The 16,171-nt window shown below is 37.2% G+C and overlaps 1 protein-coding gene across 1 annotated transcript in view; it reads left to right on the forward strand.

Annotated features, from left to right (window-relative positions):
* The window catches only part of LOC135204371 (synapse-associated protein 1-like), a gene marked incomplete in the record, with an annotated part of 313,294 nt that overhangs the window by 117,380 nt on the left and 179,743 nt on the right, over positions 1 to 16,171 (forward strand). Inside the window, 1 exon segment of the mRNA XM_064234595.1 lies at positions 9,904 to 9,980. Coding sequence (XP_064090665.1) covers positions 9,904 to 9,980 — 77 coding nt within the window.

A 16,171-nucleotide genomic window follows, 5' to 3' on the forward strand; every position in this document is an offset into this window, starting at 1 on the left:
GAATGATCTAGAAAATCGATGAAAAGGTAAAAATAGTATAATATTTTCTAATATGCATTCACACACACACACAGAGAGAGAGAGAGAGAGAGAGAGAGAGAGAGAGAGAGAGAGAGAGAGAGAGAGAGACTTAAAGCGATCTTCGCATCCGAATTTTGTTTTTGTGAAACAGTAATTGAGGACATATGCTGTATAATTATAGTATTCAGATGGATTCTAATCAAAAGCCAACTTAAAAAAACTAGATTTCACAGGAGGTTCAAGTAAACAACTCATCGGGAGTATTTGCATATTCTTCAGCCGCAACACTAAAGTGAAGACTGCGCTATTTAATTAAATGCACAGACACATTTACCTGTGTCATCATCCGTGGTCGTAACTGGCAGGTAACTGAATATGTAATTGAAGGGGTCATTATGAATTTTTTTTAAAAATGTTAACGATGCTGCTCATTCAGGTGCGTGGGCATTACATATTCAGAGTTTATGACTTATTAGCATACGCTCATTTACACTCTAGGGGGTGTTTTTTTTTAGGGGGGGTGGTCTCTGTCTGTGCATGAAAGTTATTAAACAGAGTTTTGTGATTTTTTTTGTTTTTGATAATAATAATGATAATAAATTTTATTTCAGCTGAAGGCCATGTACATGGAATATGCAATGTAACATACACTATCTAGATACATGAGATAACATGATAAAAAAATTATAAATCGGCAATTTTCACAAAGTTGCTGAAGTAGTATAGAAGATAGTATTCATAATAATGGTAATATAACAGTTATAACATTGAGGATAGCAGTAAAAAAATTAAAAATAACAATTAGTAAACAGATTGGTTTTTGGGGGTCACCTTAATTTGCAAGTTAAATATTTACTTTAAAGGAATCTATTATTGACGAATTTAAATGATTTGATCTGTAATAATCGGGTTGTGGAAACCATGACGTTATTTGCCCACTGTTTCGGATTTATTGACAGCGATGGTTCATTCAAATCCTTCGCCCTTGAAGACCGAGATAACAAAGACTTGTTTTCTTCAGTGGGACATCTGTTCTCTGTGGCTGTGGGGGTCTAACTCTTGCCCACAACCGCTTGGACTGAACTGGTTGCAATATTCAATCCTCCTCTTCCTGGGATAGGGCCCGTCATGTGTACATAAACACTCATCGGCACCTGGGGAGATTGCCTACAGATAATATGCCTATGGAGAGTATGCCTCCGGGGAGTGTGCCTATCGTATTTATCCTTACCTTGTTTTCGACAAATGTGTGTTAAGACGAATATATATTATATATATATTATAATAGTATATATATATATATATAATATATATAATATATATTATATATATATGTGATATATATTATATTATAATCTATATATATATATATACATATATTATATATATATACAATATATGTATTGGGTATATACTGTTATATATATATTCTCTTCCAGATCAACTTTATAGATTCAAACAATTAATAAAAGAATGGGTTTTAATTGCCCTTACGCTCGTCAGTACTTTACTAGTTGATTGCCTTAACTGCCAAGTTGTGTATATTGGAAATTCCAGCGAGCTCTCATGGTTAGTTTCTAGCAGGAGAGGTCATAGACTTCACTACCCTACCTTCTTTGCTGTGCGGCGAGTGGAAATATTCCATAAAGCCTTCGACCTACGAGTCACCATTAAACACCCAACCCTGTGTCGACTCGTAGACCGATTGCGTGAAAGAGCAAGCCGACAACGAACTCCTTATTGATCATGCCAACGCCGGAGTTGCTTTGCCACCAACAGAGAAAAGGTGCGAGAAAGTCCGTCAACCACTGAGGAACATCCTGGAGAAGTATGATACCATCCCGGTTCCTGAGTTATCGAGTCTCTTCGTGGCATTGCTCACAATTCATAGAATTACTGACTATTTTGATTTTTTGGTTTCAGATTTGGTTTAATATTAATAAAATATAATATAATGTCCAATAGGCAAACTATCTGAAGGTAAACTCTCGCCACGTTGCAGTTTGTCATTTAATCGATCCCAGATAATTGCAGTTTCGGCCTAACGTTAGGAGATTGTGCCGTATGATGGAGTTTGTTAAGGGGGGAGGAGGCTAAGGTCGTGTCACGGGTTTAATTTTTAATGGCTAGGGCGCTGTTTCAATTTTGTATCTCGTATATGCAACGCTTTTACGTAAGCGTTAAACATTTCTGGCCTTTAAAAATCCATTTTTGCGCGCATCAAGTTAGGAGGTGATGTTTTCATTGGCGTAGTTTTTTTTTTTTTTTTTTTTTTTTTTTTTTACAAAATATCTCGAACACTGATGAATGGATTTTAATGGAGCAATGTGTTCTCCGTATAATTAACCAGTGATCAACAGAGCGATGAAAATCGTCGACATTTCAGTAGTTCCTAGGCAAAGATAAAGATATTCAAATCATAGTCGACTTCACCGTAGACTTACTGACGATATTTGATAACGAGATCTACTTGAAGTTAAGTATTAGAATGTGGATCCTAATAAATGACTTTGGTGACTAAAATATGTGTGGTCGTAGCGGTTGTCATGACGGAGGTATACGCTTTATGGATGTTATTAAGTTTCATTGCCTCTCTTATTAAAAAATTATTTAAATTATACTTTTATAATCTGCCAGACTTAGGTTATTGAATTTTGTTAAGTGTCTTATGATTATCCGTGATGGTAGTATTTTTTTTATTAACATTTAACATGGTTTTAACATCTTTCTAAAGATGAATCCGTGTTTAGGCTTCTTTTATGCTTTATGTTTCTAGTTATTATTATCTTTTCATTGCAGTAGTTTGTTTGCTTACGTTCACTTTTCTCAATAATATTGTCTATAAGTGCATTCACATCAGCCGTGCATTTGATGTCTAGGCCAGTCCCTTACGACGCTCCAGATTGGCTGTTGATAAGCCAATGACAAGGCTGGAAAAACTCAGTCTCTCTCGAGAGTTCACATTGGTAATTTCTATGTTCCACCTCACCTGAGGGATACGTCTATCAGGAGAGGTGGAACATATATCCTGCCTATGTGAACTCTCTCGAGAGAGTGAGAGTTTCCAGCCCTGTGATTGGCTTATCAACAGCCAATCAGGAGCGTCGTAAGGGACTGGCCTAGACATCCAATGCACGGTTGATGTGAAGCTACTATAGTAGTTTTCTTCTGTCGTTTTGCCTCAGAGACATTATTAAAATATAGTGTCATGGTAAATCCGCCAAAGAATGCTTAAAAAATCACTATCACGACTAAAAACAATATCCTTCCAGACTCGGTCTTCTTTCGCCGGCAGCCTTCTACCTTTTTGTATGCGTCCGTCCGCCGCCGATCGATCCACATTAATCGTAATTACTGTTGTCAAGGGATGCGATACCTTTTAATCAAGGCAGCCATTTAGTTTAATGGCCATCGGGACTCGGGAAGTTCATCCCACAAATCATTGCTCAGAACGTTGCAAACAGTCTTTAGGAGTGTGATGTAAGCTGTAGTGGTTATTATTATCATTATTATTCTGTTAAAAAGAATGGCAGAATTAAGCGAGTTGATTTTCTTTTTATACTTGTTTTTTTTCTATTTTTCCTTACGCAATTCGCTTCTCAGGCTCAGCGATGTTTTTGAGTAACTGACCAATATTCATATTGGGAATTTTCAAAAATTCCGAATATGAATATTGGTCAGTTACTCAGAAACATCGCTGAGCCTGGAGAAAGGAATTGTAAGGAAATAGAAAAAACAATATATAAAATCACTCGCTTAATTCTGCCATTCTTTTTAACAGTATTTGCCTAAAAGGAAGGAAACTATTCGTGTTCTACGTAGTAGCCTGATACTCGCCTCATCGACAAGATGGGAAGGCTTTAGTCTCTCTGGATAGGGGGAGTCTTTTAGGTACTTTTCGTTGTAGCCCATTGTGCTTCGGTTGCCGTTAATAATTGATTGATTAACCTGCAGTTGGCCAGGTTTGGTATGTCGTCACCCACTACTGGAAGAGGACTTGGAGTTTATAGATATATATATATATATTTATCTATATATATATATATATAATATGTATATGTATCATGTATATGTAATATATATATATATATATATATATACTAATATATATATATATATATATATATATATATAATGTATAAGTGTGTGTGTTGTGTGCGTGCTTTATTTGTTTATTTGTTCGACAGTGTGCCCTAAATATTACACGTCCTTGCGCATTGCGCTGTTTATTTGTTTGCGTCCCAACAAATGTGGAATAATGATGAATCTGACATGAATTGTAAGGTGTGGAATTATATATCATATATGACTTAACATGAATTGCAAAGTATGGAATTATATATCACATATGACCTGAAATTTAATCATTAGACTTCTATATTTCAATCCTGTAAAACTCTCTCGAATTTATAAAAGAAAAAAGCAAATAAAACGAGAAAAAGAATCAAGAAAAGTTAATGCATTCCAAAGATAACGTAATTTCATCTGGAGAAGATTAATTTGGGTCTTGTTTTCCCGCAGTTTTAATCCGCCTTTGAGAGAGATTTTGGGTATTTTGTGTGCGAGAGTGAAAGGATAAATTAATCCTTTTAGGTGTCATCCCCCCCCTCCCCTTTCCTTCATCTCTTCCCCGGGGGGGGGGGGGAGATGGCGGCTGGTGTTACCCCCTCCCCTCTAGCTCATCCTTTCAATGAGCAGATGAAAGGAATCTATTCACGTGTGTGTTGAAATGCATATTTTGGGGAAGGGAAAGGACAGGGACAGGTCTCCAAGAACGGTCACTACCTCCCCCAACCCCCCCACTACCTCTTCACTTGGAGTCTCCCCCCACCCCATCGCCCCAGATCCCTTTTCTTCAACTTTTCCTTTTCCCGGGACTCGTGTCTTTTTTCATCTTTTTTTTCCCCCTTCCTCAGAAAAGTTTTTAATGTGATGTCCCTTCCTAAGAAATCCTCCTCTCAAAAAAAAAATTCGCTCCGCCAATTTATTATTCACTGCTTGTTTTCCTTCTTTTGGGGCCTCGTTTGGTATTTTTAGGACATTATCTTTTTAATGTTCTTTGTGGGTAGTTTGTATACACAACCCCACACTCATGGATATGTATGCGTACATATAGAAATCTGTCAGTGTTTGCGTGCGATTGCTTCTTTAGTATAGCTTGGCTCCCTCAAAAGACCATTGGTCACCAAGTTTGAAGAATTCTGATGATCTTGAGCCCCTTTTCAGTAAAATGATTCGCACCAGATGAGTTTGAGCACTTTGTAACCAGATTGATTTAACCCATTGATTTATATGCAATTATTTTGAGCCATAGTTTTGTAATCTGATTAGTTATGGGACCTCTTTTATAATTTGATAGATTAGGGTTTGTCGGTCTATATGTAATTATTTTGAGCCATTGTTTTGCAATTTGATTAGTTATGGAACTTGTTTTGTAACTTGATGGCTTAGGGCCATTATTTGTAACGAGATGAGTTGGAGCTCATGTTTTATAACTTGACTATTTGTCCCTAGAGTCAATCAGCCTAATGGAAAACGTTAAATGTCTTTGAGAAACGACCGAAGTTGTAGATATCACTTTTGAAGAAACTTAACAATTCGCATTTGGCTTAGGATTCGCGGTGATTGGCTGTGTGGGGATTTGTTAAGGTTTCCAGTTCAGGATGTTAAAAGAGTGATTACGTTGTATCTGTAGATTTAAGCCGTTGATTATATTTCCTTTTTTTCAGTTTTAAAGAATCGATCTTTTTGTTTTAAAGTGGGTGTAATTTTTTATTTTGCTTGTAATGAATTACTTTTTTTTTTCTTATATGAGGGGGATGATGGAAATGATCAGGAAATCATGATTTTTGTTTTTATATTGATGACGGTAGCCTTAAGCTTACGATAGACTTTATTGCTATTAATTGTTTGCTTTTTTAATTTATCTTCATTTTTGTATTAGTTACTCGACTTCTATACTTTTCCTTTTATTTTTCAATTCAGTTCTTGAGCCATTCTCTGCGGAGTGATGGGCTTTAAAGGCGCGTTCCTTGTGAATATTCGCGCATTATGAATGACGGTATAAAGATAATAATAACAATTGTCTCAATATAACCACGGAAACGTCATTGTTTGCGGGGGGTGGGGGCCACTCGGTAATTAAGGCAAGAGTAAATACACGGAAATAAAGCCATGCATTTATGAGCTCTTACTGCTTGGAGCCCGTCTCCTAATACCAATTAGCTTCCCCCCCCCCCCCCCCACCCCCCCCCCCCCACCCCCACCCCCGGTCATACCTTTCATATTTCACAATATTTGATAAGGCCTTCCTCCCATTCTCGAATTCCTCTGACTAACTTCTTCCGTTATTAGTCCTTACTCTTACCTGTTTCTTGAATAATATTAACGGGAATATCTTCCGTTTTCTCTCATGTAACATCATCTGACTTCAAGTTTGAGTTTAATATTTAGGTATAAACAGTTCGAGACCGTTGTCCCGTTATAGGGATGGCCCTAATGACTGATTTGAAAAAAGGGCCCAGGTTGAGATGGAAGCAGGAAGGTGTTAGGGGAGTTGGACAGCCGTGTGGTATAACTTTTGTTATTGTTGTTGTTGTTGTGGTTGGGCAGAAGGACCTTTTTTTGCCGCTTCCGCGGGAAGCTCAGATGCCGTTGTTCTGTAAACTGGGTCTCCTCCAGGGGATACCTGATGAACCCAGGGACCTAGGTTTGACTTAGGGGCCCTCACCCGGAGCTTCCTGCAGAAGTCAGGTGGGACCTCAGGAGTTGGGAAAGTAATGTTGTACTTTTACGTTACTGGAGTAAAAAAAAAAAAAAAAAGTAAGTCTTTCGTTACTTTCTAGCATTTTCATTTTGAAAGAGCTTGTATGGTACAAGTGAAGTTTAATGTAATTATAGTGTTTACTCGAAAGCGTTTTGTCTTTGTATTATTGTGTTTATAAATAGAAACTGATTATTGTCTCAGGTAAAGTTCTGCGTTCGTCAATGTTATTGACTGGTTTTCAGTATTTTAGTATTATCTTTTTGTCTTTTAGACAAATTATTCAGTGTGTGTGTGTGTATGTGTGTGTGTGTTTTATTTTTATTTTAGTAGGCTAGCATTCTAAGAAAATCGATTGATCAATGTAATCCATAATCTGTCATCGAAAGAACTACGATGGGAATACTGCACCTTTCCAGTCCGTTGCAGCACACCGTACCTCTGGAATCAGTTATTAATGAGAATGAACGAATATATTTTAAGGAACGTCACTGTAAAGAGAAACATGTTCCAGTCCTTTCAGTTAGACTGGAGTTGGAGGAAAGGTAGATATGAGAGAGAGAGAGGAGCAAGGAGAAGAGAGAGAGTAGAGGAGAGGAGGAGAGAGAGAGATAGAGAGAGAGAGGGAAGAAGGAGAGAGAAGGAGGAGAGGAGAGAGAGAGAGAGAGTCACTTGTTGTTAGTGTTGTTCCAGTTTGGACTAGATTCTTTTAAAAAACTAAAGCATAAGTAGAGGTAGATAATTCTGTTTACTCACATCTTACAATCGAAACAAGGCCAGCATAGTAGCTTACTACTACTATGCTCTTTTGCCTCATTGTAATTCATTGCCACTAGAACCTGATCTCTGTGATATCATGTATGCTGTAAGATATATTACAAATTTTTTTTTATATAAGGTACAAGGCATTGGAGTTAATCTTTTTAACTCGTTCATTTGCACTTAGGCCAAGTATTGGGGTTGTATGCAAAAAAGAGGCCAAAAATCGACTGAAGCACCGCCGCCCACGAGATCAATAGGCATCTTGTTATCCGGTTTTGTAGAGCATCAAAATCTAAAAGGCAGCTGGTCGAGGACGCTGGTGTGCCAGAGGAGAGTACTCTTAAAGTATTTATCTCCTTCTTGTTCGTCCGGTCGGGTTTATTAATTAAAACCAGATGGAGATGTTGCAAGTCTGTGAGAGGTTCTGAGAAACTGAATTCTCTCTCTCTCTCTCTCTCTCTCTCTCTCTCTCTCTCTCTCTCTCTCTCTCTCTCTCCCCAGTACTATGTACTAGGCGTTGTTTATGGGTATATTTTAAGACATTTTTCTTTTGGCATATATTTTCTGAAAAGAAATCTTCCACAGACATGAGATTATAAACTTAGTACTCTCTCTCTCTCTCTCTCTCTCTCTCTCTCTCTCTCTCTCTCTCTCTCTCTCTCTCTTTTTTTTTTTTTTTTTTTTTTTTTTTTTTTTTTTTTTTTTTTTTTGTTGGTATTCGTCGATCCCAAAGTACAGTATGTTTGTCATCCATTCGTTTTATACATGACTGAGCCCCCTCGATATTTAGACATCTTACAACCTGCTCCAGTAACCCAGCCTTCTAAAACATCTGCCTGTATCGTCGTATATTTTTTAAATTTAATATTTATTACTACTGGTTCATTTGACTTTTATTAATTACGTATTTATGTATAAGCCTTCGTAGAAGTATTCACACTTAAACCTTCGTAATGAAAGGAAATTGCATTCCAATTTTGTTCCCCTCAGACGGAGGGAGACGCAGACGTGGATACACGTGAAAATCCAGTTTGCTTGGGGCGATCCCAAAGGTAACATGAGTTTCAAGATAGGCAGTGTTTGTTTAAGCAAATGGATGGAGTTTGGAGCGTTGGATCCCAGTGGATGTCACGAAATTCAGGATGTGATAATATATATATATATATATATTATATAGAATATATTATATATATATATATATATATATATATATATAGTATATATATATATATATTTATAATATATATATATAATATATATATATATATATATCTATATATATACTATATATATATATATATATATATATAGTATACATATACATACACACACGTGTTATATATACATATATGCACATGACATCAGCCAGTCTCTGACGGTACTTCAATATATTTTGTTCGTATTGATTCCGTTGTTTGTAGCTCATTTTTACTTTTTGATTGAAACACAAATCTTTTTTTTTTTTCGTTGGGGTTTATGGAAATTTCTAAAAGTAAATATTTAGTCATATCAGACGCATATGTAACTCGTTTTCAGGGAATGATATCACCACTTGCCGTTGTGCACAATATAATACCGCTGCGCGCTGAATTTTATTATACCTTGCTGTGTACAGAATAGCGCTGCTTTCTGTAATCAAGTAGCTGCTTTTGCCAGTTATTGAGTCTCTCCACATTTTGTGCTCTTAATATTTCCACATTCATATTTTGTACTGTTGCTGTTAAGTGTGCAAAGAATATCACAGTTTTTCGTATGTGCTGTGGGCAAAAAATAAAGAGCGGAAATTGATAGTGTTAGACATTCCAGTGGCGTAGACTTTATACAATTCGTCTGGATCTGGAAAGCTTGGTGGAGAAGCCTCAGGGCTTGTGATTTACGGTGAAAGGATTAAATGAAGGAGAGAGAGCGAGAAGAGAGAGAGAAGGATTAGAGAGAGAGAGAAGAGAGAGAGAGAGAGAGAGAGAGAGAGAGAGAGAGAGAATCTTTTAGCCGAGTTTATTATTACTGCTCACAATAGCCTTGCCGTATGTTGGTGTAGCCTTCAGTAAAACGGTATTATTATTATTATTATTATTATTATTATTATTATTATTATTATTATTATTATATTATTATAGGCATCCATTCATATAGAATTAAAGAATTCATTTTCATTAGAAATCGTTTATAGAGGCAAATACCCGTCTCAAAACAACCGAACAACCATATGAAAATATATACATCTGTCAAGAAGTGTCAGAAAACGGGAGTCAGAAATGGGCCATCGCACTAATAATCTCATTAGACCTGATGAATTTCTTTGTGCTCGTTAACAAAACGACCTGGTCTAACGACTGTCTTCTCTTAATCTCTTGCAGTGCCACCGAGGGTGCAGACAGTAATCCCCCCAGTGAGGCAGAGGAGGAACCAGAGGCCAAAGCAGGATTCGCATCGGGTAAGGAAGTGTTCCCAGTTCTCAGTCCACATTTGGTGTAAATCTTCGTGGGTGGAGTCTTCGAAGTTCAGTCGAATTGGGCTTCAGCTTCACCGAGTTCTGTTGAAGTACTGTAGAATTGAGCTGAAATATTCCCAGTTCAGCCTTAAACTGTTCCTGGCTTGGTTTATGTATTCCAGATGCGTTATGCTTTTTCCAGACTTGGTTTTAATGTTCTTAGACTTGTGGGTAATGGTCCCCCAAGTTTGGGTTATTCTCACGGTAGGTCTGGATACTGCCAGATTCGGTTTAGATGTTGCCGAACACTTTTAAAGGTTCTGAATTTTGTTTAGACATGGCCAGAATTGATAAGTATTGGAACATTTAGAATGTTTTCATATTTTCAAATGAGGTATATATACTGCATATAATTTTTAAGGGGAGGTTAGGTCTTGCTGATATATTTTATGTGCTCCCAAACATAGCTTATATATTGCTACGGTGAATTGTTTACGTATTGTTGAATCTATTCAAGTGCTCGTGAATGAGGTTTGAATATTCCCACTGAATTTGACTTAGAGTATTTACAAATATGGTTTATTTATTGCTAGATTTGTTGTATATTACATTCCCTGATTAAGTTTTCAGTATTCTCGAATTGGCTTGGATATTCCAGAATCGGTTTCAGTATTCCAGAATCCGGTTTATGTATTCACAAAACTGGACAGACTCCTCCTGAATTTGCTCTGAATATTCCCGAACCCGGCTTCAAAGAATCCCGAATTTCGTCCTCCCAAAGTTCTCCCCGGTGCTGTAATAGAGATAGTAGATGGTGAAGGTATGGCCAGCAAGGGCCGATAGGAATCTCTTCTTATATATTTTGTGCGTTTGGCGCCGAGGTTCATTACACCCCGTTTCAGCTCATTTCCTTCCCTTTCAGCTAATTGTGTTGTCCAATGGCCTCGCCTTATTGCTTCCCATTTCGTTCCGTCAGACCTTTCACGTTATGCCTTCCTGTTTATTCATACCGTTGCCGTTTGCATGCGTTTTGTTTCCCTGGTCTCATCCTCTGTGGAGCGAGGACGTCTGGTCTGTCTCGTCTAGTATGTGGGACGAAGCCTTTGTGAAAAAACAGCCGTATATTTTATAATAAAGTCCAATATACGTCGACTTTTATGTTGGATTCAATATCTTTTAACATATTATGATCCATAAAGTTGGTTTACATATTTTATTTATACTCACATACGCCTTTATTGTGGTTGAGTGAGGTGAAGGTTATTTGTCAATTTATGTCTTAACGCTTTATTTACTCTGTTTTTATATACTTTTTTGTATAAGTGAGAGTACATTAGCAAGATTAGGATGTGTATATTTGAATATTCGAATATTCATACGCTATCAGAATTTGTAGACATCAGTCGAGTGGAAAGAAAAAACAAAGACTAAGATTTATACAAATTATTAAGTAAAAAAAATTATTAGTAAAAGGTTACAATGAATGAGTCATTTATCGGGCGGTTAAAAGCTCCTTAGGTCTTGTAAAATGACTGGGAAGTGTCAGTAGTTAGCATAGAATCTTAGGTTATTTTATTTTTAAGGGGTAATATAGTTAGATGAAACGCTATCTCTCTTCGCGCTCTCTTTCTCTGTCTCTCTTCGCTCTTTCTTTCTTTATCTCTCTTCGCTCTCTTTATCTCTCTTCGCTCTCTTTCTTTCTTTATTTCTCTTCCGCTCTTTCTTTGTATCTCTCTTCATCTCTTTCTGTACTCTCTTCGCTCTCTTTCTCTATCTCTCTTCGCTCTCTCTTTCTGTATCTCTCTTCGCTCTCTTTCTCTATCTCTCTTCATTCTCTCTTTCTTTATCTCTCTTCGCTCTTTCTTTCTTTATCACTCTTTCGCTCTCTTTCTCTACCCTTTTCCGCTCTTTCTTTCTTTATCACTCTTCGCTCTCTTTCTTTATCTCTCTTCGCTCTCTCTCTCTTTATCTCTCTTCGCTCTCTCTTTCTTTCCTCTCTTCGCTCTCTTTCTCTATCTCTCTCCTTCATTCTCTCTTTCTTTTATCTCTTCGCTCTCTCTTTCTTTCCTCTCTTCGCTCTCTTTCTCTATCTCTCTCGCTCGTCTTCTTTCTCTCGCTTCTTTAGCGAAATGAATTTGTCTTTATTTTTGGTGAATATTTCAGAGAAACCTCTGGTTATTGGTATAGCTCTCTTTCACCCCTCCTCACCCCCAACCCATCCCTCCACCCCCCCCTTATGTGTGTGTGTTTGTGTGTTTTTTGTCCCTCTCTCTTAGTAAAAGAACATTTCGTCTCTGAGTCTATTCAGTGCATATTCTAGAGATACCTCGATTCATCGATTCTCTCTCTCTTCTCGTCTCTCCTCCTCTCTCATCTTCTCTCCTCTCTCTCTCTCTCTCTCTCGTTGTGTCTTTTTTTCAGTGAATATTTCAGAGGAACCTCGAGCCATTGATCCGATTTTGGAAGACATCACGTCTGTCTCGTACCTTTGAAAAGGTCAAGGCGAAAGGTGCAAGATACTATAGATAGCGAAGTCTCCCATGACAAGTCAGCCCAAGTGTTTCGGTGTCCGATTCCTTGCAGATGGCGGTGTTTATGACACACAACTGCGTTCGAACGCCAGCTTTTACTATTTTGTGTCTGTCACTGGAGTCCTCATTTCTCCTCAACTCTCTGGGCGCTGGTTCGAACCCACTAAATAAAAAATTCCCTTCGGTTAACATATATGAATTATATATTAATTCCGAGGTTGAGCGAATTGGGATATTAAAGAACATTCGTAGCTCGATGAATATATATATATATATATATATATATATATATATATATATATATATATATATATATATATGTATATATATATATATATATATATATATATATATATATATATTCTGGGTTTATATAAATTCTGGACTTAGACTCAAAACTGGCAGAATTCAGAAGATAAACCCGTCAGCATCATTATGAGAAGAAAGTGAACTTAAACATCGTCAGGATATGCTAAGTAGTTTTATACCTTTTGTGACGAAATTCCAGCATTAGCTGATTATTATTATTTAAAGGGAAAAAAATGAGTGAAAACGCAATTTTTCAAAGTATACATATCGCTAAATTGTGAATTTCATGTGTGAATTAGCTTATATGTAGGACCAAGTGTTCTGATTTGCATTATCCCTTTTATAGCAGAAGCTCTTGATGATACACTCAATGGGATGCAGTTATTGCGCCGTTCCTAGAAGTTTACAAACATGAAGCAGTTATATCAGTAATACTTTGACATTTATCTAACTGTGTTTTTTCGTTATTTTGATGTTTGTTTTGATTCTCTCTCTCTCTCTCTCTCTCTCTCTCTCTCTCTCTCTAGATAGCGCTCATAATCTCATATTTTGATTTAATATTCATGAATTGTCCCATTTAAATAGGGGCAGTCTCTCTCTCTCTCTCTCTCTCTCTCTCTCTCTCTCTAGATAGTGCTCATAATCGCATATTTTGATTTAATATTCATGAATTTCCCATTTAAATAAGGGCAGTCTCTCTCTCTCTCTCTCTCTCTCTCTCTCTCTCTCTCTCTCTCTAGATAGATAGATAGATAGATAGATAGATTGATATATAGTGCTCATAATCGCATATTTTGATTTAAAATTTTCCCATTTACATGGGGGCAATTTATGTCTGTAGGCGGCCTAGATAGACATTAATGTTTTAGTGATGTCTGTGTTTTAGAAATATAGAGATGATTATCATACAATATTTGCAGACACTTTACTCTGTTTTTTTTTCCATCTGTCCATCCGCCTGTGGTGTTTTTGTATGGTAACACTGCGTCCCTGGCTTTCGATACTTACATTCAGCTTACATTTAACAATAAAAACAATATCCTATTTCGAATATTAACGGTGCAATTCGGATACAGTAAATTATTAAAACACTTTTCAGTTGCAAATGTACACCCAGATATCCTGTTATTAACCTAAAACTTACACATAGCGTAACTATCTGAAGCCCGGGACGCAGTGTTACCATACAAAAACACCACAGGCGGGTGGACAGATAGAAAAAAACAGAGTATAGAATTGTAATTGCCCAAATTTCTGTGTTTAGAGACACTTGAGTTTATTTGCGATATGTTGTCTGACTACAGAAATGAGCTTTCATGTGGAATAGCCTATGCACTTAGAGACAGACAAGTCCTTGTGAATGACATATGTTAATTCCTATGAGCCAGTATTCCCAGTCATTAGAGTGTATTTGAAATATTTGTGCTCAAGGATGAGATTAAAATGTCATTCCACGCGGTTTCACGTGAGATTTTATTTAGTAAAAACCTGTGTATTTACTGATGTTAGATTAATTTTAAAATAGTTTCAGTAATATATAAAAATTAGATACATTTGCCATAAGGGCCTTAACCATATAACGAGCTGTCTATAACAGTGGCTGTATTCAATTATTCAGTACAAAAACATAGGATTTCGATAGCAGTAGCTAATAGTGTAATCCATAGACATCCAATTTCTTTTGGATGGATTCCAGAGCAAGAGAATTACATCCAGTCCCGTCTGGTTTCATTGTCTCCGTCCGCACAGGCGGTGTACAAAAGCCTTTCGTGTGCTGCTGATGGGATGGGAAGACGCCAATCCTTCCATTGGCTCTTTTGACATTTGCCTCACGCCCACGCCGCCTCTCCTCGCCGCGCCTCCGCCTCCGCCTCCGCCTCCGACGCGATACTCCGTCTGTGTCTAGGGCGGTGTTGCTTCTATTGACCACTCTATCTCTCTCTCTCTCGCTCTGAAGTTCACCCGCTTTAGTCATTTTTATTTCATTTTAATCTCTCTCTCTCTCTCTCTCTCTCTCTCTCTCTCTCTCTCTCTCTCTCTCGGCTTTATTATTTCATTTGAAACTCTCCGTGTACCGACCTTTTTTATTCCATTAAAAAGTTGCTCAGTTTGCCTATTCACCGTGGTGTGTGTGTGTGTGTGTGTGTGTGTGTGTGTGTGTGTGTGTTCGTCTCCCGCCGTGAGTTTGATCTGTTTTCTCATCTTTCTCAAGTTTGTATACAGTTTATTGCTTAGATTTTCTCCGACACTCGTCCTCTTTTGAATTGCTTTGATTATATTTTTTCATACACTATTCTCATAGGGCTAGTTTCTCTCGGTAGGAGTTTTGACTTATTAGCTGGATAGTTGGTTGTCAAGTTGACAAATTATGAGTCAACTGCAGTTGTCAGTGTGACGTCAGCTAGATAGCTTAGGTGTCAAGTCAATAACAGCAAGATGGGTTAACTTGTCAAATTGAAACTTTTTTTTTTTTTTTTTTTTTTTTTTTTTTTTTTTTTTCAAGAGTGTCAAGTTGGCATCAACTATTCAGGTGTCAACTTGACGTGTACTTTAGCTGTCTAGGCTGTCAAGTTGGCGACCAGTAAACGGATTTTGTGTCGTAAGTTGACGTCAGCAGACTGGGTTGATCTTCATGTAGGAGTCCAGTGTATGAGCTGACAGTCAGGCTGACGCTCCATTAGATATGATTGCTGCCAAGATGGTGTCCATTATTTACGTTGGATGCAAAGTAGACGACTTAAAATGAAATATATTGTTGTGAAATGAATATATTCCTGCATCCGAGATGACTGATGGCTTTATTCCAAAAAATTCACTGGTGCATATTTTACGCATATTCACTCTGTATCCTGTCAGCTTTTTATGATTATAGCGTTAAAATAGATCGTCACTTCCATTATATAAAATATATTACCAATTACTTCGAATGGTCGGTGTGATCGCTTTCGACAACCTTTCTGTTTTTAGTAATGATTTTTGTCCATTGGTAACCGACGACGGCATTGTGTTTTTATTGTGATGAGATTTTACTGCATTTGTGTTATTTATTTTTAAATAATTACGTGTAAAAAATATGGAGGCTGCAGTTATATAAAAACTGTTGCCAATTATTTTCGATTGGCTGTTCATTTGACAAATGACAGCTGTGGTTTTTGTAAATTTACGATACCGAATACTTTAGATGGTCGATGTGGTGGCAAATGGCAACTATTCATTCACTCTTCTTTAATGTTCTCAAGTTATTAGCCTAGTCGCCTGATCTCCCCATCTTTCTCTTGTTTATCTTGATCCGCCCGTACGAGCTTTTACCTCAATTTTCCAACCACCCGCGTAGCATAATAATGAAATCCCGCA

This window comes from Macrobrachium nipponense, chromosome 44 (assembly GCF_015104395.2).
Source record: "Macrobrachium nipponense isolate FS-2020 chromosome 44, ASM1510439v2, whole genome shotgun sequence".
Taxonomy (NCBI): domain Eukaryota; kingdom Metazoa; phylum Arthropoda; class Malacostraca; order Decapoda; family Palaemonidae; genus Macrobrachium; species Macrobrachium nipponense.